The sequence below is a fragment of the Mrakia frigida genome (assembly GCF_051309035.1).
Source record: "Mrakia frigida strain ATCC 22029 unplaced genomic scaffold BDY24scaffold_22, whole genome shotgun sequence".
In the NCBI taxonomy this organism is placed as follows: Eukaryota; Fungi; Basidiomycota; class Tremellomycetes; order Cystofilobasidiales; family Mrakiaceae; genus Mrakia; species Mrakia frigida.
Genome location: NW_027481259.1, coordinates 182,313 through 206,895, shown reverse-complemented (window position 1 = coordinate 206,895; position 24,583 = coordinate 182,313). Strand labels below are relative to the sequence as shown.

At 54.1% G+C, this 24,583-nt stretch overlaps 7 protein-coding genes across 7 annotated transcripts; 1 reads left to right on the top strand and 6 right to left on the bottom strand.

Moving 5' to 3' along the window:
- Nucleotides 1–110: 110 nt before the first annotated feature.
- Nucleotides 111–1,261, bottom strand: BDY24DRAFT_442675 (uncharacterized protein; the record flags this gene model as incomplete). The annotated part of the gene is made up of 5 exons (XM_076644706.1): nt 111–171; nt 256–336; nt 433–484; nt 570–600; nt 756–1,261. Coding segments are annotated over 2 exons (521 nt in total), but the record flags the coding sequence as incomplete, so codon positions are not given.
- A 238-nt stretch (nt 1,262–1,499) lies between these two features.
- Nucleotides 1,500–2,370, top strand: BDY24DRAFT_416546 (uncharacterized protein; the record flags this gene model as incomplete). Its single annotated transcript, XM_076643599.1, has 2 exons — nt 1,500–1,676; nt 1,807–2,370. The coding sequence occupies 2 exons, from the start codon at nt 1,500–1,502 to the stop codon at nt 2,368–2,370; spliced, it is 741 nt and encodes a 246-aa protein (XP_076495150.1).
- Nucleotides 2,371–2,834: 464 nt separating this feature from the next.
- BDY24DRAFT_416545 (uncharacterized protein) lies at nt 2,835–4,951 on the bottom strand (the record flags this gene model as incomplete). Its single annotated transcript, XM_076643598.1, has 10 exons — nt 2,835–3,307; nt 3,377–3,477; nt 3,584–3,769; nt 3,841–3,853; nt 3,945–4,144; nt 4,260–4,296; nt 4,395–4,439; nt 4,515–4,590; nt 4,696–4,787; nt 4,864–4,951. 10 exons carry the CDS (start codon nt 4,949–4,951, stop codon nt 2,835–2,837), a joined length of 1,311 nt encoding a protein of 436 aa, XP_076495149.1.
- An 8,138-nt stretch (nt 4,952–13,089) lies between these two features.
- Nucleotides 13,090–16,702, bottom strand: BDY24DRAFT_394140 (auxin efflux carrier). The gene is made up of 16 exons (XM_076641142.1): nt 16,424–16,702; nt 16,061–16,089; nt 15,952–15,975; nt 15,864–15,883; nt 15,750–15,787; nt 15,638–15,688; nt 15,530–15,557; nt 15,344–15,439; nt 14,340–15,253; nt 14,207–14,243; nt 14,044–14,123; nt 13,838–13,937; nt 13,723–13,748; nt 13,622–13,646; nt 13,457–13,511; nt 13,090–13,355 (listed from the first exon to the last, which is right to left on the bottom strand). Exons 1-16 carry the CDS (start codon nt 16,562–16,564, stop codon nt 13,277–13,279), a joined length of 1,743 nt encoding a protein of 580 aa, XP_076495148.1. The 5' UTR covers nt 16,565–16,702; the 3' UTR covers nt 13,090–13,276.
- A 312-nt stretch (nt 16,703–17,014) lies between these two features.
- BDY24DRAFT_394137 (uncharacterized protein) lies at nt 17,015–18,145 on the bottom strand. The gene is made up of 4 exons (XM_076641141.1): nt 18,030–18,145; nt 17,803–17,907; nt 17,657–17,700; nt 17,015–17,503 (listed from the first exon to the last, which is right to left on the bottom strand). Exons 1-4 carry the CDS (start codon nt 18,065–18,067, stop codon nt 17,304–17,306), a joined length of 387 nt encoding a protein of 128 aa, XP_076495147.1. The 5' UTR covers nt 18,068–18,145; the 3' UTR covers nt 17,015–17,303.
- Nucleotides 18,146–19,877: 1,732 nt separating this feature from the next.
- On the bottom strand, nt 19,878–21,686 carry BDY24DRAFT_116538 (bZIP transcription factor). The gene is made up of 5 exons (XM_076635905.1): nt 20,826–21,686; nt 20,662–20,748; nt 20,508–20,590; nt 20,358–20,413; nt 19,878–20,259 (listed from the first exon to the last, which is right to left on the bottom strand). Exons 1-5 carry the CDS (start codon nt 21,479–21,481, stop codon nt 20,221–20,223), a joined length of 921 nt encoding a protein of 306 aa, XP_076495146.1. The 5' UTR covers nt 21,482–21,686; the 3' UTR covers nt 19,878–20,220.
- A 1,620-nt stretch (nt 21,687–23,306) lies between these two features.
- Nucleotides 23,307–24,248, bottom strand: BDY24DRAFT_394131 (uncharacterized protein). The gene is made up of 3 exons (XM_076641140.1): nt 24,072–24,248; nt 23,693–23,989; nt 23,307–23,597 (listed from the first exon to the last, which is right to left on the bottom strand). Exons 2-3 carry the CDS (start codon nt 23,942–23,944, stop codon nt 23,355–23,357), a joined length of 495 nt encoding a protein of 164 aa, XP_076495145.1. The 5' UTR covers nt 23,945–23,989; nt 24,072–24,248; the 3' UTR covers nt 23,307–23,354.
- Between the last annotated feature and the right edge of the window lie 335 nt (nt 24,249–24,583).

Here is a 24,583-nt window from a genome sequence, read left to right as displayed (position 1 = left end):
ACCGTTGGAAAAGTTCGGAAACTGTCAGGTCCGAAGAACAGAGACGAAGCGACGAGGAGAAACGAAGAGCACGCAACGGAGCGAATTCTTTCCTGATTCAGAAGGTAATCATGAAAGAAGCGAGCAGCTGCATCGTATACGTGAGTCTACGGGATATAGATTTGATTGAGTCTGGAGAGAGGAGAAGAAGAGAAGCGGAGTCAGTGAGAAGCGCGTCGCATCAATCGAGGAGACGAAAGAGAGACAAGAACGAACCGTCTAGAGCTCAGGCGTAAAAGAACGAAAAATCTGCGAGTATTTGAAGCGGAGATCGATCCATAGGAGGTAGAGAGGTGTCTAAGCGAGAGAAAGAGATCGAGGAAGGGGACGAAGAAGTCGGGTCAGTGGACGAAATGTGGCCGGGTTCGAAGCTGATTGGAAGTTCAGGCTCACAGGACCGGTCTTCGCAAGAGTTCGATACGACTAGGATGACGGTTCTGATTATCTGGATAGTCGTTTGGAAGAGAAAAGGGGTCAGAGAGGTGAAGAAGAAAGGCAGGACGAGACAAGACGCAAGGGAGTCGACTCACAAGGTTCCGATAGCCTCTATAAACTCTGGAACTGTAGAAGTGCGATCAAAGTGCCGAATCTGAGGCCGTAATAGTAAGCGCCAGTCGATACGCCCTACAAGAAGAGCGAAAGTCGAGAGAATCAACACACCTTGAGCTGTTCTCCCTCTTCCCCCCTTCCTTCCCTCCCGACGGTCCTTCCTCAACCTCCCAAAGTGTTCCCAGCCGACTGGAAAGGAACGAAAGCCTTCCCACTCCCACTTCCTCCTCCTCCTGATGTCTTCTTCCCTCCTGCCCCACCGCCAGCTCCTCCTGATCCTCCTCCCTTCTTCCCTCCTCCCTGCTTCTCCACGGGAGATCCAGCTCGTTTCCTCCTGGCTGCTCCTTTCTTGAGATCTCCTCTATCCTCCAGGGCCTTCTTGAGATCGCTTCTCGTCTCGTAGACTCCCTGATCGACGACCCATCGGATCCAAGAAGGAGGAACTTCGTCGAGAGTTCGTCCGTTGTGCGTCCCGAAGTTGACTCGATAAACGCCGTCGTCTGGGGTTTGCTGCTCCTCTGTTGATGTTCGAGTTTGAGTCTGGGTTCGAGTTCGAGTCTGAGTGAAAGACCGTGAAGCCATCGGAGAGAAAGGAAGGGGAGCAGGGAGGGAGGATGCTGTTGGTTCGAGGTCAACTCGAATCCTCCTCCTCCCCTCAGTTTCGCCCTTGACCACTATAACGCCAAAACCTCCTTTGTCGCCGCAAACGTCACACTCCATTCTGCTCAAGCCTGTTCACAGTGAGTACCTCGCCAAGTCCAGCTTTCAGCCAGACAGAGAAGGGGGAGGAGCCTGGAGAGGGAGGAAAGCCGTTTTGGTGAGCTCGAGCTGACTTCCCTTCCTTCTCTCTTCCTCTCCTTCTCACCAGTCCTGCCATACTTCTCCCTCGTCATCCTCGCCCCTTCACCACTATGATCTTCAGTCTACCGACCCGCTGTGTGCTCAAAGCTCTAGCCTCTACTACAGGACGACGAGCGTCTCCTCGACTTTCCTCCCTTCCTCCTTCGCCGTCCCTCCTCCTCGCCTCTCGATCCGTCTCGCAAACCTCTTCGACACCGTCTTCTGCTGAAAACGACATCTCTGACTCCGTGAGCACTCCCTCAACTCTCTGTGTCACTCTCTGGTGACGATTCTCCTCGTTGGGATCAGTGTTTGCATCAGCAAAAACGAAACGCTGACCTTCTTCCTTCCTTCGTCTCCTTCGACCTCGTTTCGCAGATTCCTCCGCCGTCCCCTGCACCCTCCCCTCCCTCGAAAATCCCCTTCGAACCCAACTTCTTCTCCTCCCTCGTCTCCTCCTCCTCAGCCTTAGCAACCGCTCTCCAAATCGCCCGCGGAGTCGACTTCGCTCCACCCGTCAGCCCAGAGGGTCGGAAACAGAGGACCCTCGTCCAAATCCTCCTCAAAGCGACGGCATTCACCGACGAGAACGCTCGGACGACCTACCTCAAGTATATCGATCTTCAGTTCGCGTCCCCTGAGGAGACGGTAGCGAGGCAGAGGGAGAAGGCGAGGAAGGACGTCAAGGGTGGGGGTTACGCGAAGATCGACGCGTTGTCGCTGGAGGAGTGGGATGAGAAGTCTAGGAAGGGGATAGAGAAGAAGATGGGGACTATGGAGGAGGGAGGAGATAAGGAGAAGACAAGGAAGAAGCTGGAGAAAAGGCAAGCACTGCTTAGGAGGGAATCAGTGCTGAGGAGGGATGTGAAGACGGAGATGGAGAAGGAGGAGAAAGAGAAGGAGGAGGAGGGGAAGGAGCGAGGAGGGGAGTCGAAGCCGTAGTTACGCAGCTGGAATACTGAGTCTTTTCTCCGTCAAAACCACTTTGGTTTGTGGATTCGGAAGGGAAGTGAAAGTCGAGAGACGCGTCCGAATCGAGGAAGACTTTGAGAGCGTTGAGCTCCAGTTTCACGCCATCCAATATATGGAAGTATACACGAAGAGAAGTCTGACCTTTCAATGCTACTCTTTTCGTGGTCAATCTGAGTCTCAACGGGTGCCTTCGATTTCTCTCAGCAACCAAACGCGTCCTCCCCGACTCGTCGTCTCAAACTCCCTTGGGAAAGATCGTTGAACCAGATTCATCAGCAAAAAGTTTAAAAAAAAGACACCGCCGAGAGAGTCCAGATACGACGGACTAACAAAGAGCTAAGCAAGAAACCAAGAAAGCAAAGGACGCGTCGAAAGGGAAGAAGCTCAAACGAAGGGGGAAGTGACGCTCTCAAGTAGATAAGAGTCAGCTCGAACTACCTTTCTACCCAATCCGGATCGTACACGGGAGGAGCCCTATCTACCACGGCTTCAGGCTTCAAAGGCAAGGGAAACCTCCCGGCATCAACTTCCTGCTCGTACGTCTCCTCCGGTGAGTATTCCAACGTCGGGATCGCTGACGATCCTGGAAGAGGTCCCTTCCCTCCCCTTCGAGTGTTGGGGCCGGAAGATGAGAACAAAGGAGGAGGTCCTGAGGATCGATCCGGAGAGGCAGTCGATGAGAAGGCGGCCGAAGTGAGTTGAGGGTTGAGAGGAGGGGAAGTCGAGGTCGAGCCTCCGTCGGATTGATGGTCAACCGAGGAGTTACGCTGAGTAGGGAGGGAGCGTTGAGGTGAATGCGATGACGAGAGAAGAGGACTTCGGTTGTCGGACGAGCTGGGAGCTGGGAGGGAAGCGTCGACGGACGGAGAGTGGTAGGTTTGAGGGACAACTCTCGCTCCTGCAACGTCTGGGAGGCCGATAGAAGAGGTTCAGCCAACTCATGAAGAGGGAGAGACCACAGAGAGTTAGCGCTCACAAGGAGAGACGGCTGCCATTTGAGTCGAGCCGTGCGACGCGTCCTCCTCTTCGTCGTCAACGTTCCATCCCGGACTAGGTTCCTTCGAAGTAGTCTTAGCTCTGCTTCCAGCAAGCGAAGGAATAAAATGTGTTTCCGAAAGTCAGTATCAGAGAAGAACAAAAAAAACTCGAAAACGAGTCGGACGCGTCGGAGACTCGGACACACCTCGACCTCTTCCTCCAGAACCACCACCCCAGAGCCGCAGCGGCCAAAAACAAAACACCAGCGATAGCTCCACCGATAGCACCGCCGTTTACACCCCCTTTCCCTCCTCCAGTGGAAGCCGACGAGGATTGCCCGACAGCGATCAGAGTTCTCGTTTCCGACGACGAACTGAGGTAGCCGAAGCGACTGAAGAGGTCGAGGTTACAGATTGGGAAGCTTGAGAAAGAATGGATTGAGAAGCTTTGGCTGCGAGAGACCGAGTGGCGTTGGCTGGAAGAAAAACGCAAACCGCGAAGGAAAACTGAATGAGCTTTCTGCCGGGGGAAAAGCTGAAACTCCGAACGAAGATAGAGGAACGGACCTTCGGCTACAGTAGGGTTCCACTGGTAGGAGTCTCCAGTAGGTGGAAGAAAGGCCCAGGAAGGGAGATCCAAGTCGCTGACGTCCGTCGCGACGCTGCTGTTGGAGATGGCAGAAGGATCGGTGCAGGCCCCACCTGACGAAAGGAACGTTCCATAGCTCTCAGCCACGACTGAAAGAGTTTTGACTCCGGTTTGGCAGCTGTGAGGCGAACAAAAGGGGAAGAGAGAGGGGAAGAGATGCGACGTTTCGTCAGACTCGGTCGTGTCCTGCGTCGCTTTCGAGCCGTGAGCTCTTCCTTAAGCGAAAGGCGCACAAGATGCAAGCTTGAAGGACAGAAAGGGCTGCTATGTCTGGAGTTTCAAGGTAGACACCCATCAGTACCCCTCCGAAGCCGTTGATCTACTCTGCTCCTTCGAAACACAAACTGAGAAGAGGAGACGAGACTTACTGCAGCAGCAGGCATTGTTGGTAAGACCGGTAGCCGTTCCGGAGCCTTTCAATAAGAGCGAAATAGAAGGAGTCAGCACAGAGAGCCAGTGACAGAACGAGGAGAGTGGCCGATGCTGACAGAAGTAGTACGCCGTCGCGTCCAGGGGAAAGAGGGAGAACTCAGGCTGACACCGACCGACGAGGTTCTCGTACATCTGTAAAGAAGGGTAAAAGAGCTCAGCGAAAAGGTGAGGGAGAGAGGGAGAGGGGAGGAAAGCGGAAAACGACCCGACCTTGCCTTCGAAGGACGATCAGAAAACGAGGGAAGAGTGAGCCTTGAGTTGCTTCCCTGTGTCTTCGGAGTACAGACCAAGCTCACATGGTGTATCTCCGAGATCGTTGTTCCACCAGGCTGTCGTTGAAGGGAAGGAAGGAAGGAACGATCAGCATCGAGTTTCAAGAAGACGAGCGGAGCGGAGGGGACCAACTCGGACTTCCTGCAGCGCACGAAGTGTTGCCAGCTTGAGCGAGAGCAGCAGTTAACAGAAGAGGTAGGAGGCTACTGAAAGGGAGCATGTTGTAGAAAATTGGTGGTGGTAGTTAGGAAACGACCTCGTGGGTGAAAAGACCGTTTCAGTCGTTCCCCCTCTCGGCGGTTTCCCCTGATTTTTGTCCTGGCACAGCTTTGAAACTTGAGCGAAGGAACGAAGGGCCGGAAAAACAAGGAGAAAGCGAGAAATGGTGTCAGGAGTCGCAGACGTCGTCTCGTCTCGTTTCAGATTCCGGATTGGAGCGGCGAGTGCTCTCGCATGGCTGTGAGCGAGTGAGCTTTCTGATAAAATAAAAACGACATTACGGGCTACGGTTCCACATCCTGGTAGATCTGCGAAGAGATGGCGGAGATTGGACGAGACGCGTCGTTCCGTTTCTGTCGCCGGGACGTCGCTCTGACCGCTGAAGTTGTGCAGTTGAAGCAAGAGCCCCTCGGTTAAATAAAAGGGTTGAAGAGAGCTTTTTCATCGGATCAACCTCTTCGGAGCTCACATCGGAGTAAAGCTCGTCGCTGACACGGTGCAGGAGGAGTCGAGGACGCGTCGTTCTCGAGGGATCGGCGTTCGAGGCTTCGATGTATAGCAGCGTACGGTCGATGATGAAACGAGGGGACAAAGGAAGGAATCTCGAGCTGCCTCTGCTTTGGATATGGAGAGACGGAGGTCGGTCCAATCGAGGCGATGATGAAGTGCGAGAGGGAGGAGGTTCGTCGTGCTTTGCTCAGTGCCGGGTTTGATCTCGCTGGATTCGACTCTCGGTGAGTACATTCCTTTCTCGGCTATCCGTTTGTTCCTTTTAGCAATCACTGATTTTGCTTTCCTTTCACAGACTCTCCCCGATTTCAAAGACGGACGACACTCTTTCGTTCGAGAGTTTTTTGAGGTGAGTCCGTCTTTACCCTCACCTCCCTCGTTTCCGAAGTTCCTGCATGAGCCTTTCTGACCGTCCATTCTTCTTCTTCTCCAACTAGGCTTTGATCTGGTCGGGTGGGAGGAGGCGATGGGAGATGAAGGGAGGAAGTTGGGATTGCGAGCGAGGAGGATTGATCGAATCGATGGACTTGTGTTGTTTCTTTACTAATTTTTGTTTTGTGTGATACGCCTGATCAACGAACTTGATGCCTTATGTCTCATCAAGGTTTCAGGAGGAGCTGGGTTGAGCGCAAGTGCGCCCTTTCGAAACCTCGACGCGTCGTCCGTTGGCCGCCTGAGGTAGCTCAGCTCTGCAGGACGCTGGACCTCGCCCTTTTGATGATGAACAGGGAGCGACAAGACAGTTTTCACTTCTGAGGAAAATCAAGAGGAACGAACGACGAGAAAAAGGACAGAAGCGGCCGAGACGAGACAAAAAAGATGGCGGGTCGAACCGACATTTCCCTTCTCGACCAAAAAGAACACTTTGGGTGGGACTAGGACCGGGACTGATCTTGCGTCATTCCTTCCTCTGAGGGCCGACAGGCTTGACCAGGTTACTAACCCCTGGGACGTTTTCGATGAACAACATCGCAATGATTGAGTCTTTCTCTTGCTCGTTATGTCCCCTCTGGCGCGCGTTTCCCAAGATAGGCCTACTGACCAACCTTGACGACTATACAGCCATTCTGACGTCTTTCTCGAAAACGCTCTTCCTTTGTGTGCGAAATCGACGCGTCGCGTTGCATCTTTCTCAGTTCTCTCCCTCTCCTGTTTTCACTCCTCCGTGGTCTCGTCGAGAACGAACGAAGCGAGGACGAAGGAGATTGCGCTTATTGGTTCCAACGAGATAAATAGCCAGTGAGGAGTTGCAGTCGAAGCGTTCATCGGAGGCGTTGAGGGAGGAAGACGCGTCTCATTCTGACGACAGATTCTCTCCTTCCTCCTTCTTCTCTCACCGGAACATCGAGAAAGGGATAGTCATAACTCAATCCAAGCAAACCCACAAAGAGACGAAAGAAAATGCAAAGGAGGCAAGGCGGATGGGACGGGGCGACGAGAACAAAAGAGAAGGAGAGAGCAGAGAAAAGGCAAAGACGTGTGTGTTAGAGAAACCGAGACGGGCGTGATACGAGAAGAGTGAGGTGGCGCAATGACGAGAATAGATAGAAACCGAGGGAAACGAGAAGAAGAACAGATATCGAGAGAGAGAGAGAGAGACGTGAAGAGAGAGGATATGAGAGAGAGAGACGAAGACGCGAGAGGAGAGACGAGACTAATGGGATGACGCAAAGAGGTAGGTACAAAATGATAGAGAAGAAAAAGGTCGTACAGTCATGAGCGTTGATGCAGAGAGTAATGAAAAGAAAAGAAAAGAAGAACGACGTGACAAAGAGAAACAAAGAAACGTGCGCCCTTCCTCCTCACGAGGACGCCATCCATCCTCCTCCGTTGTCCTCAACGCGTCGGTGGTGCATCTCGGAGGGATTGACGCTTCCTCCTTGGCTCTGGTAAGGCGAGTGGTACATCTGAGGCGGCGCTTGAGCTGGCTCGTAGCCGTAGGACGTCGAGCCGTAAGGAGGAGCGAACGAAGTCTCGTACTGGGAGGGTTGAGCTTGGAGGGGGGCGTAGGATAGTGGTTGTTGTTGCTGGAAGTGATGGGGAAGAGGAGGAGGAGCGGGGTAGTGCTGCTGGTAGGAGTACTGCTCCTGTTGCTGCTGCTCGAGGGCGAGAGGGTTGGGCTGTCGATGGAACTGTTGCTGGGTGTAGAACTGCTCCTCGGGGGGAGGGAGGTAGGAGTAGGTGGTGTAGGAGGCGGGCTCGGATTGAGAGTGCTGGAGGTAGCCGTAGGACGGATCCGAGGGAGGTTGGTAGAGCGAGGAGGTCGTGGTAGAGGTTGGGGAGAGGTCCGGTCGGTAGTGATGAGGGACGTAGTAGCCTTCTTCCCCTCCACCGACGGAACTCTCTCCCACGGATGACTGCCTCGACATGGCCTGCGATCTTGACGAGAGGGAGAGGTCTCCAAGGTTCGAGGTGAACGTCCCAAGCGATCGAGCTTCGACCGCTCTTCCTCCTCCGTCTTCCACGTAGACCTGCTGCTGCTGAGCGAGCTCCCCCTCCGGTTGAAGGTACTGCTCGTAGGTCAAGTCGTAGCCGATCTGAGGCTTCGGTTCCGTCTGAAGTCCGAACTCGTTGACGGAAGAGACTTGGCTGGACGACGTGAGGCGGAGGGGTCGAGGTTCGAGAGGAGTGAATTCGAATCCTGGACCGAGCGACCTCCTTCCTGCGAGACTGGACGACGACCGAGAGGATCCCGACGACGAGGAAGCAGCGGGACTTCGGCAAGTCGAGCTCCTGGAGAGGCCGACCGAACGAGGAGATTGAGGACGCGACGACGTTGGTGAGCCTGCTGCTCGAAGTTCCGAGATGGTGGTGAACGACGTTCCTCGGTGCATCGACGACGGTCGAGGTTTGCTGGCCTTTCCCGACGAGGGTCGCTTCGTCGCTGGTGCGGTGGATGGACGATCCTCTGAGTTGAGGATGTTTGGCGACGACTGGGAGCGAATCCGAAGAGACGAGAGCGACGTCGAAGGGAGGGAGGCGGCGGGCTGCTCCTCTGATTCCGACTTGGTGAGAGGAAGAGACGTAGTGGCGACCGAAGGCGACGATCCTCTGGAAGAGAACGACGACTGGAGCTGGTGAGGGGAGAAGATCGACGACGACGACGAGGAGGAGGAAGCACCGCCGAAGGAGGAGGTCGAAGACGTGGCTGTCATGGGAGGAGCCTCTTGGGAGTAGGAGAGTCTCTTCCTGTTGATGACGAGAACGGTGGGACGTTTGGGAGTGGGAGAAGCGATGGCGATGGCGATGGACGGTTGTTTCTTCGGGCGAGGAGAGGGAACTGCCGCCTTGGCCTTTAAGGTCGAAGCGACTGAAGGAGAGGTACCGGGAGGCACTGGAGCGGCCAACCAGGTCTTTGCGAGTCGCCTTCGCTCCTTGAACTGAAAGGAAGAAAGAAGAAGAGGGAGAGGAAGCGAAGATCAGGGAACTGTTCGTCGAGGAAAGAACGACGAGACGTCAAGACTTACCGAGTGCAACCATTTCGTGCTCCCTCTGAACTCCTTCTCGTGAAATCCTCGATCCGTGTTGTGGAAGATGACGGCCTGATCCCTGATCTGCATATCCTCGACGCTGACTCCTGCGAGGAACTGAGCGTCCAGCCACTCGTTCGTCTGAGTCTCGGCTCGAACGAAACGACCTCCAAGAGGACGGAAGTCGGTCTTCGTCGGATCCTTGACGACGATGGGAGAGATCTGAGGGTTGAGCCACCGCTCTCGGTTGTTCGTGATCTTAGAGATCGTAGATCGGTCGACTCTGAGGAAGGAGGAAGAAGAAGGAGAAGAAGGAGGAAAGGAATCAGCCAACAGCTCAACTCTCGAGAAACGATCAGAAGAAGAGAGAAGACCGACGTACCCGTACTTCGTCGCAGACTCTTGTTGAGTGAGCGTAGGATCGTTGTCGTGACTGAGGATGATCTCGAGCTTGTCCTCGTTGGTGAGCTTCTGCTTGATCCTCACTCCCTTCTGCGCTCGAGCTGCTTGAACGGCTTCCGCCTTCGCCTGTGCGACCTCTGAAGGAAGCACCACGGGCGCCGGAACTCCTCGTTCTGGACCTTCTGGGCGTATAGAGGAAGCCGTGGAGGGTCGAGAAGAGAGTTTGGGAGCGTGAAGGGTCGAGTTGGAGGCGGACGACTTGAGAGTTGACCTCGTGGCGACGACGGGTGCTGGCTTCTCCTCCGCGACTTGTTTCGGAGGTGGGAGGACGAGAGAGGTTGGGATGGTGGTGAGGTCCAGTTCGACTCGAGCGTAGCCTGGTGGAGGACCGACGGCGGGAGGGTAGGACGTCGTGGATGAAGATGAGGAGAGGAGGTGTCGAGGAGACGGAAGGGGATAGGCGGGTGACGCGACGACGTTTGGATTGTGATGGGAAGGATGAGAGTAGGATCCAGTCGAGTAGGGAGACGTCAAGGGAGGTGATTGATAGGATGGAGAGTTGTGGGAACTGGGATTCGTTGGGTAGGGAAGGGAGGTGCGGATGTGGGGAAGATAAGAGGGAGAGTGTTGCGATGGGGAAGGAAGGGAGCGACGACCGAGATCTGGATGGAAACCTTGAGGATGCTGTTGATGGGATGGTTGAGAATAGTGACTGTTTGTGTAGGGAGATCCTAGGAGAGGGAGAGGAGGTGGTTGGGGAGGGTAGGAGTGGTCGAGGTAGGTCGAGTTCCGAGACGCGACGTTCGTCGGCGTCGCTGGAGCGGATGGGAGGAAAGGCGACATGAGACCAGGTTGGTGATAGGTTTGACCGTAGGAAACTTCCCTCCCTGATCCTTGACCCTCTACGGACTGCTCCCTGCCTGGAGACTCGTAAACGTCTCCCTCCAGCACGTCTTCGAGCTGCAACCGATCCGAGGAGCGTCCACACTCCGTCCCTTCACTCTCGCTGCTCCTCCCTCCTGATCCCATCTCGAACCCTGAAACCCCCAGCCCATGTCGATAGGCTCCTTCGCTCTGATACTCCATCTCTCCCAAACTTGAGGTCGACCTCTGGGAGGAGGAACCCGTGAGGGAGAGCGGAGGAGTCTGATCGTACGAATGAACTCCAAACTCATCGACGCTCCCTCCCGACGTGCTCCCTCCCGTTCCGACCAAACCGACCGACCTAAACCTCCTATCCGATGTTCCTCCCTTCGAACTGAACGAATCCGCTCCTGGAGAGGCGCCTACGCTCGAGAAGGACGAGAAGCTGGGTTGGTCTTGACCCTGCGGCTGAGAACGATCGTAGGGTGCGAAACGTTGATCGACTAGGGAGAGAGGTGATTTTTTCCTTGGTGAGGGAGCTCCTTCTTGAACGTCCGATAGGTGGTGACCTGCGGCGAGGGACTGTCTTCTCCGAGAGGACCTGGAGCGAGTGAGGGAGGAGGAGGAGGAGGAGGAAGAAGACGAAGGCGCCGAGGGAGGAGGAGAAGCGGCGGAGAGCGAGGACGAAGAGGGCTGAGAGGTCGACGAATTTTGAGTAGAGGAGGAGGAGGTGGTAGGAGAGTGGAGTTGAGCGGTGAGAAGGTGTAGAGCTGGCGAAGAGAGGGATCTCTGCATGAAGTTGGAGCCTAACGAGGAGGAGGACGAGCTCATGCCTGAGGAGGATTGGAGGAGGAGGGGGAAGGGAGGGTCGACTCGAGGACCATGCAATGCTGTTGAAGCGACGATAGGGACCTGGGATGTTGGCGGAAGCTATGCGCTACGTGCGAGGTTATACCCGAGACAAGATACGTCCAGCGGGAAGATGATTGTCTGCGAAAAGAAGGAAGGAAGCGCGTTTGGAAGGTTTGGGAAAGTCAGCTTGGGAGGCTTCTCAAAAAAGAAGGTGCAAAGCTACCCGTAGAGTCGGAAGCCGAGAAATAAACTTACGGGTGTGAAGAACGTTCCTTGATAGAAGTCTAAGATACGAAAAGTTTCCGACTTGAAGCTTTATAAAGGCAGAGAAGGGGGGAAGGAGGAAGGAAGGAGGAGGGAGGGACGGGAGGGTTCCGACTCCGAGGGTGCTACGACGGACGGTCCTGAGCGAGTTCCTTATTCGAAGGGGAGTCGAACGAGAGGGAAGATCGCCGATGAGAGGAGAGGAGAAAGGGAGGAGAAGGGAGGGGGAAGCGAGTCTAAAGAGCTCGAGCTGGTCGAAGGGAGAGATGGCGAGGGGACGAACGAGCTTGCCTCCTCAACCTTTGGCACAGTTCCGTTTTTTCTTCTTCGTCAGGGGTGGTCGATTGGAATGAAAGGGATGATCGGATACGGTATAGATTGAGACGCTCTACCCGACTTTGAAAGAAATGCAACCCTTCTTCCCGTTCTCCCAAGAACGACGCGTCGAACCAACTTTCAGCCCTTCTCCCCAACGAGCTCTGACGTTTCCATCCTCCTCTCTTCCTCCCTCCTTCCTTCTCAGCTCACCTTTCGAGCTGAGAGAAGGAGAGACAAGGGAAGGGAGTTGACCACACGCATGCCAAACCGCCGTTAGACTTTCGGCTCAAAAGGTCGGTAGGTAAAAAAGACGGAGGGACGATCAGCGCGATCAACTTCACTCCTCCCGCCCCTTGGCTTTTGACTTTCTCCAGCCTCCTCTCACCCTCTTCCTCTCCTATCTATTATGCTCGACCTGAGAAACGAATCGACCCAGTTAGTATACTCTCTTCTTACGAGGAGGCACCTACAAACATAGAAGGCAAGAGGGAAGGTTTCAGGTGAAAAAAACGCGGAGAATATCGACGAGCGACCTCGCCCATCTTCTTCCTCCCTTCCCTTTCAACAGCGATGAAGAGCGAGCCCACCCTGGATTTTCAAGGGTCTCACGGAAGCTGAAACGAGAGATAAGTCGTCACTTCCATGAGAAACAGCCTCCCCTTTGTTCCCAGAGAACGGGAGGTTTCTCATCCCCTCATCGCGGATCCGACGAAAAACACACGACGCGTCGAATACCTCTCCCTCCTGTTCTGCCTCCTCTCGATCCGCTGCGACCAGTACTTCTCAGCTCTTCTGAACGCTTCTCAGGGCTTTCTGGATCCCCTGAAGATCCTCCCAGTAGTAATAGGCTCGGGACGAGGAACTTATTACTCACTCCGAGCCTAAATCCAGAGCAATTTGTGGGCGGGCGGGCAAGGGAAAAAAGGGAGAAGCTTAGAAGATCAGCCGCGACTTTTTTTTTCGTTCCCTTTTCTTTAATACCTTCAAGGAGAGAACGTCGTAGGAACTGAGCTCAAACGAAAGGGTGAAGGTTTTCTCTCGATCAGCCTCCTGTTCCACTACTAGCATCGAAAACTCGCATCAAAGGGACGTCTGAGTGAGAAAAAGCTCGGGTATCACGTCGAAGAAAAAACGGGAGGCGTTGCGTTCCCTCGATCTCCCCTTCAACGTCCAACACCGAACAAACTCGACCGGGCGAGGTCCCCCCTCTGGTACATATGTAGAGTGAGAGCTCTGACTCTGAACACTCCTGGGGGGTAAGCAGCACTATGCTGGAGCTCGATCTAAGAAATCAACAAAGGAGGAACCAAGAGCGATCGACGCGTTCGAGCCTCCCCGTTCTCGATTTTGCACCTCCCAAGATACCAGGCCACCCAGCCAGAGCTCAAAAATCCAGAGCATGATTCTCGAGGGCAGAGCTGACTAAGGCCATCCGGCAGCTTAACGCTCGAGAACGAAAGAAAAGACAAAGGAGATCGTGATGAAAGGGAACGAGAAAGAGAACCGAGATGTTCGTTTATGCGAGATATAATAACCGACAGGGTACAAGATGAGAGTCTAGAGGCACAGATAACTAAAATAGCAGAGGAGTCAATATAGCATGGCTGAGTTTCGTTCAGAGTCCAAGAAGAACGACCCGTCGCCGCTCACGAAACGAAGAGCAAAGAGACGGCTGTGAGAGCGGTAGATGAGAAGAAGAAGAAAACGTATTGGAAGAGAAGGAAACTGTATAGAGGAACCCAAGGGATGGAGTCAGTTCTTTGACGAAGAAGGTGAGAGGAGGGGAGAGGAGAGAAAGGAGAGAAAGGAGAGAAAGGAGGACGAACGCTGCGATCGTGTCGGTCTTCCCTTCGGGAGCTACGAGATTCGTGACGACGAGTTCTGACGAAGATAAGAAGGAGAGAGTATATCAGCACTGAGAAACGAAGAAGACGAAGCTGCGAGGCGAGGGCGAGGGCGAGGAAAGAAGCAAGGCGGAAAGCTCGACGCACGATTCACAGCAGCAGGAGATCCCGACTACGAGGAACCGAACACGGAAAGCAACAATCATCAGCTCTAATATTCAGAGCGGAGCGAGCTGAAAGAGACTCACCAAAAGCATTCCCACGAAGGAAAGAACTGGCGAAACGAAAGCGGATCGAGTTCAGCTTTCCACGAACGCGTCTCTCTCCTCTTCCCCGAGTTGATCGATCACGCCTCTCACTCACTCTTGTCCTCCTTGGGATAAAGAGAAGTATGAGCCGAAAGACCCTGAACGAAGGATACTCCGATGATGGGCAGGATGACGAGCTTGGTAGCCGTTGTGGCCTTGTGAAGGGAGCAAAGGGGAGAGAGGGGAAAAAAACAAGAAAGACGAAGAAAACTGGTCAGCGAAAGCTCTAGGAGACGAGTTTGGGGACTGAGAGGAACTTACGAGCATAGCTCCGATGGGAAGAGCAGACCAAGTCTTCGGGACCTTGAGTCGAGCGAAGCTGGCTCCGAGGAGGATGAGAGCTGCGTTTGAAGGAACGAGGAGGAGGGGGAAGTCAGCGACGTTTCGGACGAACGAAGAGAAAATTGAGCGAGAGATTGCCCACCTCCTGGAACGCAGATAGCACCGATGAAGACAGCCGTCTTGAATTACGAAAGAACCAGGCGTAAGAAGGAAGAGGCTCAGCGAGACGACGAGCAACGACTCAGAGAAAGTTCGAGGATGGGTAGCGAACGTACCTCTTGAATGAAAGCAAGAGCCGGTCTACCATCAGGAGCGAGTTTGATCTTGGTTCCCGTCCATCCTTCGACGTTAGGAACGAACAGAGCCTTGAGAGGGGGAACCAGAGCGATGATGATGGCGGCGAGGAGGGAGAGGGTTATCGGAGTGAAAATCGATTCCGCTGCTGCCTTCATACCTCCGAGGATCGTTCTTGGCCCTTTCTCGGAAGGGGGAGGGGTGGATGTGAGGGCTTTGGTAGGGGTTTGAGGTTCGGGGGAAGAGGGAGGGAGGTTCGACTCCGAATCGTGGGGAGGAGGAAGCTGATGGGCGACCGTCGAAGGGATGGTTCTGGAGGGTGAGTTCGGAGAAGGGTTGGAAGAGGAGGAGGAGGAGGAGGAGGAAGAATGGAAGGTGGGGAGGAAGGAAGGCATGGTGTTGGAGGTGTTGGGAAGGACTGATTCGACAGTGGCTGCCGAGGTTTGACGCGTCAAACGTTCCATCGCAGCGAGCTGTTGCTGGTTCTGCTGCTGTTGTTGACCAAAGCTGACCCTCCTGGTCTTCGGATCCTTCCTAGGAGCGAGGGTCCCCATCCCTACGGCTGTTGAGCTCGACTCAACCTTCGAGTCGCGTTCCTTCCCACCCTCGAGCCTCTCCGCTTTCGACGACGGAACCCTCTCCAACTCGGGAAGAGAAAGCCCTGTACCATCCTCCCTCTCCACAGCATCCTCGGCTCCAGACGACGAATCCTTCCTCTTCCGACCCCCGTCCCGACCCAGCTTCGCGTCGAACCAGCGTCTCCTTCGAGTCCACTTCGCAAGGAACCCCTCCCTCGGTCCCTCCGGTTCCAGATCGAGGAAGTCCCAAGCGCAGATCTTGTACACGCCGGTAAAGAAGCTGAGGTTGTAGCAGAGGATGAAGACGGCGACGAATCCTGGGAGGAGGAAGAAGAAGCGGAGTGAGCAAAGTGGGGAAAGATACGACGCGTCCAAGATCGAAAGAAGAGAGGGAGGTCTGGACTGACCGACTCCGAGCGTGGGATCCGTTGCTGAGTCGAAGGGTTCTCCAGCGGCAACACTTTGGACGATGGCGGTAGGGAGGTTACCCCAATTTGAGAGAGCTGCGAAAGGAAGATGAGAGAGAGGAAGAGTGGAATGAAGAGGATGAGCCTCGGATGGAAACTCGAGGGAGACGAAACGGAAGTACTGACAAGACATGATCAAGATTCCCCAGTGGAACTGAGTTTGGGAGAAGAGGAAGAGTCAGCCAGAGGGTCGAAGGTAGATCAGAGAAGAAGAGCAAGGAAAGGGAAACTGACCTCCTTGGGCACCCAAAAGATCTCTCGAACGATCAATCCCATCAACAGCCCCTGTGAAGCGAGAGAGGTCAGCAAGCAGTCGTAAGGTTCGAAGACCTAGTTTCTGGCTCACCGTAATTTGATAGAAGAACGCTGTGAGTAGTAGAGGACCTAATTGAGGAAGGAGAGAAGAAAGGGTCAGCGAGAGCGAGCGACGTTCCTCTGAGAGAGCAGATCAAAGACTCACCGATGTTGGCGATGTTTGAGCTGTAAGGAAAATTCGGCGATGGTGTCAGCACCCAAAGGGATCAAAGAACAGCGAGAGGAAGACTGACGAGTTGAACGAAGGAACGATGGAGCTGTTCGAAGAAGAAGAGTCGAGCAAAGGTCAGGTCAGCCGTCGCTTCGCTTCGATTCGAAGAGAGTTCAGCGAAACGAACGAACCTGAAGATGAGGCAAGGGAGAGCGAGGTTCTGATCGAAAAAAAATATGTATATAGAATCAGCACCAAAGCGTTTGGTGTCTCAAGTAGGGATCTCTTTGAGACGAGGCGACGCAGAAGGAAGGGAAGCAAGCTCTCAGCCCATTTTCGTTTTTCGTTGAAGCTCACCACCGCTCCTCCTTCCCCTTCTTCTCCTCCCGTGCCTCAAGCTCAACCCTTTCCGATCAACCTCCACAAAGACTATCCTATCCCTGCAAGTCCTCCTATTACCCTGCGCCTTCTCACCACCTATTAAATCCCCTACACCCAGCTGGCCTCTCGTCGTCGGAAAAGTCCGACCGCCCTTTCAGCTCGAAGGGACTCACCATCGTAACCTGACTGAACCCTCTACTCGCCGCAGGAGGGAACAATCCTTTCTTGGTGAGCCAGAACCCAGCTACCACCGACGCTGAGATCTTGAGAAGAGGGACGATGGACGTCCAGATCAACGAGCCGGCCGTGGGCATGTTTGTTCGTTCCTTTCGACGACAAGGAGGCGATTATCGAGGGAGGGTGAAGCGAGCGAGGGGAAGAAAGTTGTAGAGGGAAGGAGAAGAGAAAGGGGATTGGTGTGAGGGGAGTGAGGGTTTGAGGGAGAACAGAGTCAGAAGGGAGGAAGGCAGTCGTTTGGTTCGGAGGGCTGAGCCGTTCAACCGATCGAAGGAGAGTGAGTTTAAGAAAAGAATCGGCCGATGAAGATCTTCCATGGCCGTGGAAAGGCTGCGAGCAAGGGCTGCAGCGAGAGAAGGAAGGGAAGTACAGAGTGACCTCGACGGTTTCGAACAAAAAGAAAGCAAAAAAGTGGGGTTCCCGAAGTCGCCATTTCTCGACGCGTCGCTTTTGATCTGCGAGGCTCGGAGATAGGCTGAGAACCTTCCAGTCCGTTGCTGCTGGAGAGGTAGGAACGACAAGAAGAAAGAGCAAGAAACGGCCATCAAAGTCGTAACGGAAAGAAAATGAAGCAAGCGAAGGAAGAGCGTTCGTCAAAAGGAAAGAAGCGAAACAACGCAGAGAGAACGAAGAGAGACAACTGAAACGAAAGTAGGGGAAGTGCTGTACGACCACTGATATGACGAAACGAAACAACCACCCCTCAAACCCACCAACCAAACGGAACTGACATCGAAAAACGACGCGGTCTCTCCCTCCGCCTCCTCCTCTTCCTCCTCACCCCCTCTTCCTCATAGCCAGCATCTGCTCCAACTGTCACCCAAACCCAATCCACAAACCCGTCAGCTCCTCTTCTTCCATCTCCCTCTCCCCTCTCTCCCCTCTTCTCCTCCCTTCTTCTCTTCCGCCGAAAAAACGCACAATTTCATTCTCCGCCTTCAGCTTCCCAATCTCCCCGTCCAGACCCTTCGACAACACGTCCCGATCAGCCAGCTGGTCTTCGAGCTCTTCGATGTCTGTGGGAGGGGAGCGAGGCGAATGAAAAAAAGGGGGGAGGGGAGGGGAGGAGGTCAGCGAGACGCGCGTTCGAACAACGTTCGACGGGGGACCCTTGGTTGGGATGGGAAGAGGGAAGGATAGTCTAGGTAGGAGGGGAGAGGGGGACGTACGTTCCTTCCTCCTAGCTCTGAACGTTCGAGCAGAGACTTTGTTCCTGTGCGTCGTTTCGTTTCCGACCAAAAGTCAGTTCAGTTCAGGTCTCCTCTCCCCTCTCTTCTCCTCTCCCCTCGACCTTTTCCCCCCCCTGCGAACGCACCTGATCTGCCTCTTTTTCGAACTGCTATACCCATCGTAATCCTTCCTCGTCAACCCCATTTCCTCCAGGACCTCCAACAGATGAGCTCTGTTCGAACCCGACCGTCCAAAGACCAAAGAAGGAAAAGACGCGTCAGTCCTCTCTCTCTCTTCCCCTCCGCTCTTTCTTTTCTCCTCCTTCTTCCTTCTCGTCTGAGCTGTTAAAAAAAAGTAAGGTGATAAACTCACCCCTTGGGCAACTCATCCACCTTCCTCGTCGAACCCATCAAGCCCAAGGGGGGTGGTTTCGCACTCTTTCCTTTCTGCTTCGAACCTCTCGTCCCCTTTCCCTTTCCCTTTCCCTCCCCATCCCCGTCTCCGTCCTCCGACTCAAGTACATCCGACTCTGACCCTGTTCCCGAGTTCGATCCAGATCCAGACTCCGAGGCGGTTCGATCTCGAGCGAAAGCTTTGCCCTTCCCTTTGGCCTTCGAGTTGGTAGAGGACGACGCGTCGGCGGAGGAGGCGAGACGAGGTTTCTTGGACGCTGGTTGTTTGCCGTTCGACTTGGAGGTGGGTTTGGGTTTAAGTTTGGATTTGGTTTTGGTTTTGGAGGTAGAGGCGGAGGAGGAGTAAGGGAGAGCGAGAGGGGTCGGAGGAGGAGGAGGTTTGGGAGCCGCGTCGTCGTGGTTGGAATCGTCTTCGTCGAGTTGATCTTCCTCGTCTGAGGAGGGTGAGTGATGGGACGAAGCTGATTGAGGAGGAGGTCGCTTGTATGAAAATGAGAAGGTGGTCGTGGGTTGTTGATGAGAGTGAGGGTGAGGGTGCGACGAGGAAGGGTCGAGAGGGTTGGGATTCGACGACGACGGCTGGGAGTGGTGCGACGACGACGAGATGGGTTTGGGATGTTGCTGAGGAGTAAGAGGAGATGGTGCTGGATGAATGGGAGCGTGAAGAGTAGTCCTGATCGATGAAGACGACGACGAAGAAGAACCTCGTCCGAACGAGAAGTTGAAGTTTGGGAGGGTTGGAGGTTGGAGGTTTTGGGCTGGTTGCTGCGGTTGTTGAGATGGTTTGGGTGTAACATCGAAGACGAGTCCTCGTTCGTGACTGACTACCGTCAAAGGGGGTGGCAGGATCCTAGGGAACCCTCCCCCGAGGTAGGTCGACGTGCTTGACGAAACCTGCTGCTGTTGCTGTTGCTGCAACTCGCTGGTCGACCAAGAGGTTCGATTGAAGAATGGGATGACTCCTGCGTTGGTGTTTGAGTTTGAAGAGGGCGACGTTGAGACTGTGGGTGAGAGGGGAGGGAACGAGGACGAAGGAGGGAAGAGAGCAAGAAGGTGATCCGTCGGTCGAGAGCTCGTATAGGAGGGGGAGGAGGAAGAAGGGAAGGGGAGAGTAGATCCAGAAGAAGTTGTTGAAGGGAAGAAGGAGTTGAAGAGAGTGTTTGGGGATGGGCTGGAACAGATCTATAGACAGGAAGGGGAGTCAAGAGAGAAGCAAAGAGCAAGGAGGAGGAAGGTACAGTCGAGCTCACCTTGGATTTCCCTCCTTCTTCGTCGTCTCCCTCTCGAGTGGAAGAGTTCAAGAAGTTGAGAGGAGTGTAAGAAGGTCGTTCTGGAGATCTGTAAACGTTTGACTGATCCATCGTAGTTCTAGCATGGCGAGGAAGAAGGTGGGAGGAGAAGGAGGAGGAGGAGGAGGAGGTGAGCTGATGGGAAGCGAAACGGTCGAGCTGACGGCCTTCTCCTTCCCTCTCCTTTCTCAATGACATGGCTCGACTGAACGGTACTGTGATCTTCTAGCTCACCTTGTTGATCTTCCTTCTCCTGGTCAAACGTCGCGAGTTCAGTAGAAGGTCGAAAGGAGGAAAAACGAGAGGTGACCGACGGAGGTGAGGGAGAAGGGGGAGGAGGGGAAAGGCTGACGAACCAAAGAGGGTGCTTGAAACGGCCATGCTGTCAGGCGATTCCGTTTTGCTGTCTCAGCATTTTTTCCCCGCTTTGCCGATGTTCTCTTCTTCTCGAGATGCTGTCGTTCGAAGAAAGCCTTTTTTTCGGGTTTTCGACGCGTCTGTGCGCTCTTGAAAGGTCTCGCTCGAAGGAAGCAATACATAAGAGGTTCGTGAAGGATCGTAAAACGGAATGAGTCGAGAGATAAAAGCTAGAGAATACAACTGAGTCGAAGGCAGCAAGAAGCGAAGGGAGCAAGCGGCGAGAGAGGAGACGACGATCGAAAGCGACGCGTCGAACGAGCAAAAGCTAGATGGCTACAACTGACGAGGGAGAGAGGACAGATGGTGTGTTCGATACAACTATGTTTGAGAATGAGGGAGCGAGCGAGCTACAGAGAGAGAGGACGAGATGGGATGGGAAGATGCATAGGCCGAGAAAGGAGAGAGAGAGAGGCAGAGTCGAGCGTGAGGAAGGAAAGGCGTTCAGTGGTCGTTGTTGGAGTGTCGGAGTCGAGTTCGGAGCTAAAAGAAGAAGGAGGAGAGAAAGATAAGTCAGTTATCAAGAGATGGAGGAAGGAAGGGGACGGGAAGAGAGGGGAGCGGGAGAAGAGAGGACTCACCAACTGATTCTCGTTCTTCAACCTCGCGATCTCAGCTCGTTGGGCTTCGACTTTGGCTACATGGCACGAAACCAGACCCAATTGATTCAGTCTGTGTCTGTGTCTCGGTTCGAGCAGAGAGAGAGAGAGAGAGAGAGAGAGAGAACTCACCGTCCTTCTCACTCAACTGACCCTCGAGCGTGTCGATGTAGTCCTTCCTTCTCGCTCGGAAGGCTCGAGCAGAGACTTTGTTCCTGCAAAACCCAACCACGGACGTGAGCTCAACTTCTTCATCCCGCACGAGAAAGAAAGTGAGAGAACGCACCTCAACTGCCTCTTCTTCGCCGAAGGAAGTCCGTTGTAAATCGCCTGAGTGAGTCCTTGTTCAGCGAGGACTTCAGCGAGAGTAGTTCTGTAAAAGTGAACGCACAAGGAAGCATCAAGTCAGTCTCGCGTCGATAGAACGAAGAAACGAAATCAAAAACTCACCCTCTTCCCTCCCCATCTCCCGATCCAAGCTCACTCCCTCCTCCTCCTCCTGATCCCCTCCTCTTCCCTCCTCCTCCCTCCTGATCTTCCTCCTCGTCGTCCGATCCAGAAGCAGAGACCTTCTTCTTGTTGTTCTTGTTGTTGGTAGGCTTCTTCCTCTTGTTCGACGTAGCGGGCGACTTCTTCTGGGAGGAAGCGGAGGGTTCGACGGTGTTGACGGTCGAGGAAGTTGAGCTCGTCCTCCCCCTTCCTCCTCCTCCTCCTTGCTCCTCGTTCATCGGAGATCCTCCTCCTCCTCCTCCCTCTCCAGCGTCAGAAAGAGACTGAGCATCCGAGAGAGAGTTGACGTCGTTCTCGTAGAGATAGCCGTCGTTCCCGTTGCTGTCGTGGGTGAGGAGGAGGGAGGAAGCCATGTGGGAGGAGGTGCCGAAAGGTGAGTTCCAACCTCCTCCTGAAACGAGTCCAGCGGAAGACGAAGGAGGGGAAGTATAGAAGAAAGGATTGGTGTTGAAGTTGAAGGATCCAGGGGGAAAAGCGTAGGAGAGAGTGGTGGTGGCAGCGTTGGCGTTGGAGGTGGAGGGTTGAGGGTAGGAGTGGGAGGAGAAGAAGGAAGGGGGGAACGAAGAGAAGGAGGAGAGAGGGAGAGCTGAGGTCATCCTGATGTAGATTTTCTCTGAGTTTCGGCTTTGGAGAGAGTGGTGGTTTTGGAGAAGAACAGTAGAAGGAAGGAAGAGTGGCGAGAGAAATTAGGTAAGTAAGCAAAGCGAGAGGGAGGGACGAGAAAGACGAGCTGAGCCCGGGCGACGCTCGACCGTGCCCGTCGCAAGGCAGTCCTTCTTCCGTCGCCTGGAGAAAGGAAGGACGAAAGAAACTCACTGAGAGAGAGAGGGAGATATAGAAGGATGGATGTACTCGAGAAGATGGCGGTTGGAGGTGAAAAGGGGGAAGGTCAGGAAGAAGGAAGAGAAACAGAAGGACAAGAAGCGGATCCGTCGGCTCTCGTCATCAAACGCCTAGATTCTGGGATTCATGCAATCGAAAGGGAAGATAGAGAAAAACTGGATTTCGAGGGAAACAAGTTCGCGCGTGCGAGTGGTTACTCTCAAGAGGAGGGGGAGGGGAGGAGAGGGAGGAATGGATGCGAACGAGGAAACGAGATCCGTCGCAGAGCAGGCTGCTGGGGGAAGAAGAAGCTCAAACTTATCGAGGATGCGGAGAGCAACAGGTCTAGCTGTGAATACTTGTTCTTTGAGCTGAGTTGAAGAGCCTTCGCTCAAAATCGGCCAGAAGCAGGGAGAAAGACGAAGGCAGGAACGACGCGTCGTCGTCTTATCTGGACCGCCGACCCCTCATGGCTAATGCTCCTCCTTTCGCTGAGCTCTGTAGCGTCGACTCAGTGCAACTTCTTGATAAGTCTCCAATGAAGTGGTGTCTCAAGATCCTGCGGAACTCTCCGACGTGGGCGCAAAAATCGAACGGCAAAGATCAAGCTTTGCGCGACGCGTTTGTTTTTCTTGTCCTGAATCTGGAAGGAAGCTGAGAAAGGGTCGGGCAGAGATCGATATCATTGAAGTGAGTTCTATAAAGTTGAAAGCTCATTCCTGATCAAAGAATGGAATGGTTGCGAAAAGGAAAAAACGGACGCGTCGTTCGGTTGTTGATCTTTCCGCGTCTGTATTAAGCTCTTCCTCATCTCAGATCTGGACTCTTCCAAAGACTTCGGCTTCGAATATCCTCCTTTCTTAGAGTTCTTCGATTGGGAGATCTTCTTCCAGCTCTTTTGGACGGGGTTCAGAAGGCAAAGGCCCGAAACAACCTTGTTAGAATCACAACGTTTTGGGATACAGCCAGGAGATGTCTCCATCGTAACAACGGAACAGATCCCACGACAGAAGAGTTCATTGAAGGTCTGAGTACGAAAGAGCTCTCGTAGAAAGATGAGCCAGGATCGTCCGCTCTTCCGCGTCGCGTCGAGATTCGTGCAGAGTTTGTGCAGCTCCGGCTCCTCCTCTTATCCTTCACGTCTAGGCCTCATGGCGTATATCTTCAACTAATCAGACTGGAGTACGAAGGAGAGGATGGTCGGTCGATCGATCGGACGGACGCGTCGTCCCTCCAACGAGTCGCAACAACGCGTCCTTCTCGACGTCTCCGCCTTGAAGAAACGCAGGATCTCTCTTCATACCGGAGAACCGGCTGCTCTTATAAAGTCTAGTGATTCTTGACGAAGCTGCCGAGATCATCGACGCTCGCGGGCGAGTTCAAAAGAAGAAAAGGAAAGTCCAGAGGTCGACGCGCGTTGCGAGAGGCTGGAAAACTTTCGTTCATGGTCTTGACCCCTCCGTTGGCTCGATTCAGCTTCAGTCCGCTACATGCCGCAACAAAACTGAGAATACATCTCGCCCTACAAGAAGTTCTGCTTCCGTTCCCCTCTCTCCCTCAGCTTTTCGACGAGCTCGCTCCTCCCTTCCCTCCCTCCCTCCCAACACCCACCTTCCCTCCCACCTCCGTCTCCCCCTCCTTCTCCCCTCACACCCAGCTATGCCAGCCACCCGTAAATCCTTCTCTCGAGCTCACCACACGGGCAAGAAGACCGCTCCCGGTCTCGCTCTCTCCTCGTTCACCAGCAAAACCAACCCGACCGCGACGCACAACGCTAATAAACGACGACCGGCCAAGAAGAACGAGGCTACCAAGGAGAGGGATAGAGAGATCATGGAGGGGATCAACAGGGATGTGGGGTACAAGGGACAGGCTTTCATGGGCGGGATTGTGAGTCTATCAAACGAGGGAGGAGGGGAGGAGGAGAGGAGGAAGGAAGGAAGAGCTCGAGCTGACCCTCGATCTGTTTCGTTTGGCTTTCGCAGATGAAACCTCTTCCCGAGGCTAAGGAATCGAAGAAGGCTTCTTCTTCGACGACCTCGACGACTCCGTTCTCTGGAGGGGCTTCGATGAACCCGGCGAGGCTGCAGAGGTTGGGAGGGGAGAAGGTGGATTTGGTTGGAGGGCTGGGAGGACTGTCGACGAAGTGAGGAGGTCTGGGATGTGTTTAGGGGATTCTCAGATCTCTGTGGGGATGAGGTCATGGCTGGTTGAGGTGGGACGGGCTGAAGGAACATGGGTCGAAGGGTTGGAGGGCTGAGAGGGAAGGAGGACGAGAAATGGTGAGCTTCGTTCGTTTCCTTCCTGCTTCACTTTCGTTGCTGACCTCCTCGTTTTTCCTCTCATCGGCTCGATTCTCTACAGGTTCTCCCTCCGATGGAATTCGAGCTCTGAAACCCCTTCAAGTCGCCGACGGTCGAGCTCTGAAGGACTGGGTCGACCCTCTCGCTCCTCGTTAAACGACGTCCGTCGCTGTTCTTCGGCCCCGGTGTCTACAGTTTACGTCGTTGTAGGACCTGATATATGTGCCTTGACGCTTCATCTCACTCTTTCTGCTTTCTCTCAGATGCGAAGAGAAATCTCGATTCGATCAACAGTGAAAGAAGACAGACACTGCGGCTTTGGGCTGATCTCGTCACCTTTTCCTCTCCATCTTTTCGCGAGATGTTGTGTTTGGAGAAGAGCATCTTCTGGAGACCTCGATGCTCTTTCTCTTCTGAAAATCTAGCCAAAGAAAGGAGCATCGGCGATGTGTGACGTTTCGAAGATCCTGCCTCTCTCCTCCCTTCCAACGACCACTCCCCCACCTCTCCTTCTCCTCCGTTCTCTCTCGAGTACCACCTACTTCTGGACCTGGAGGAATGGCGTTCTCTCAG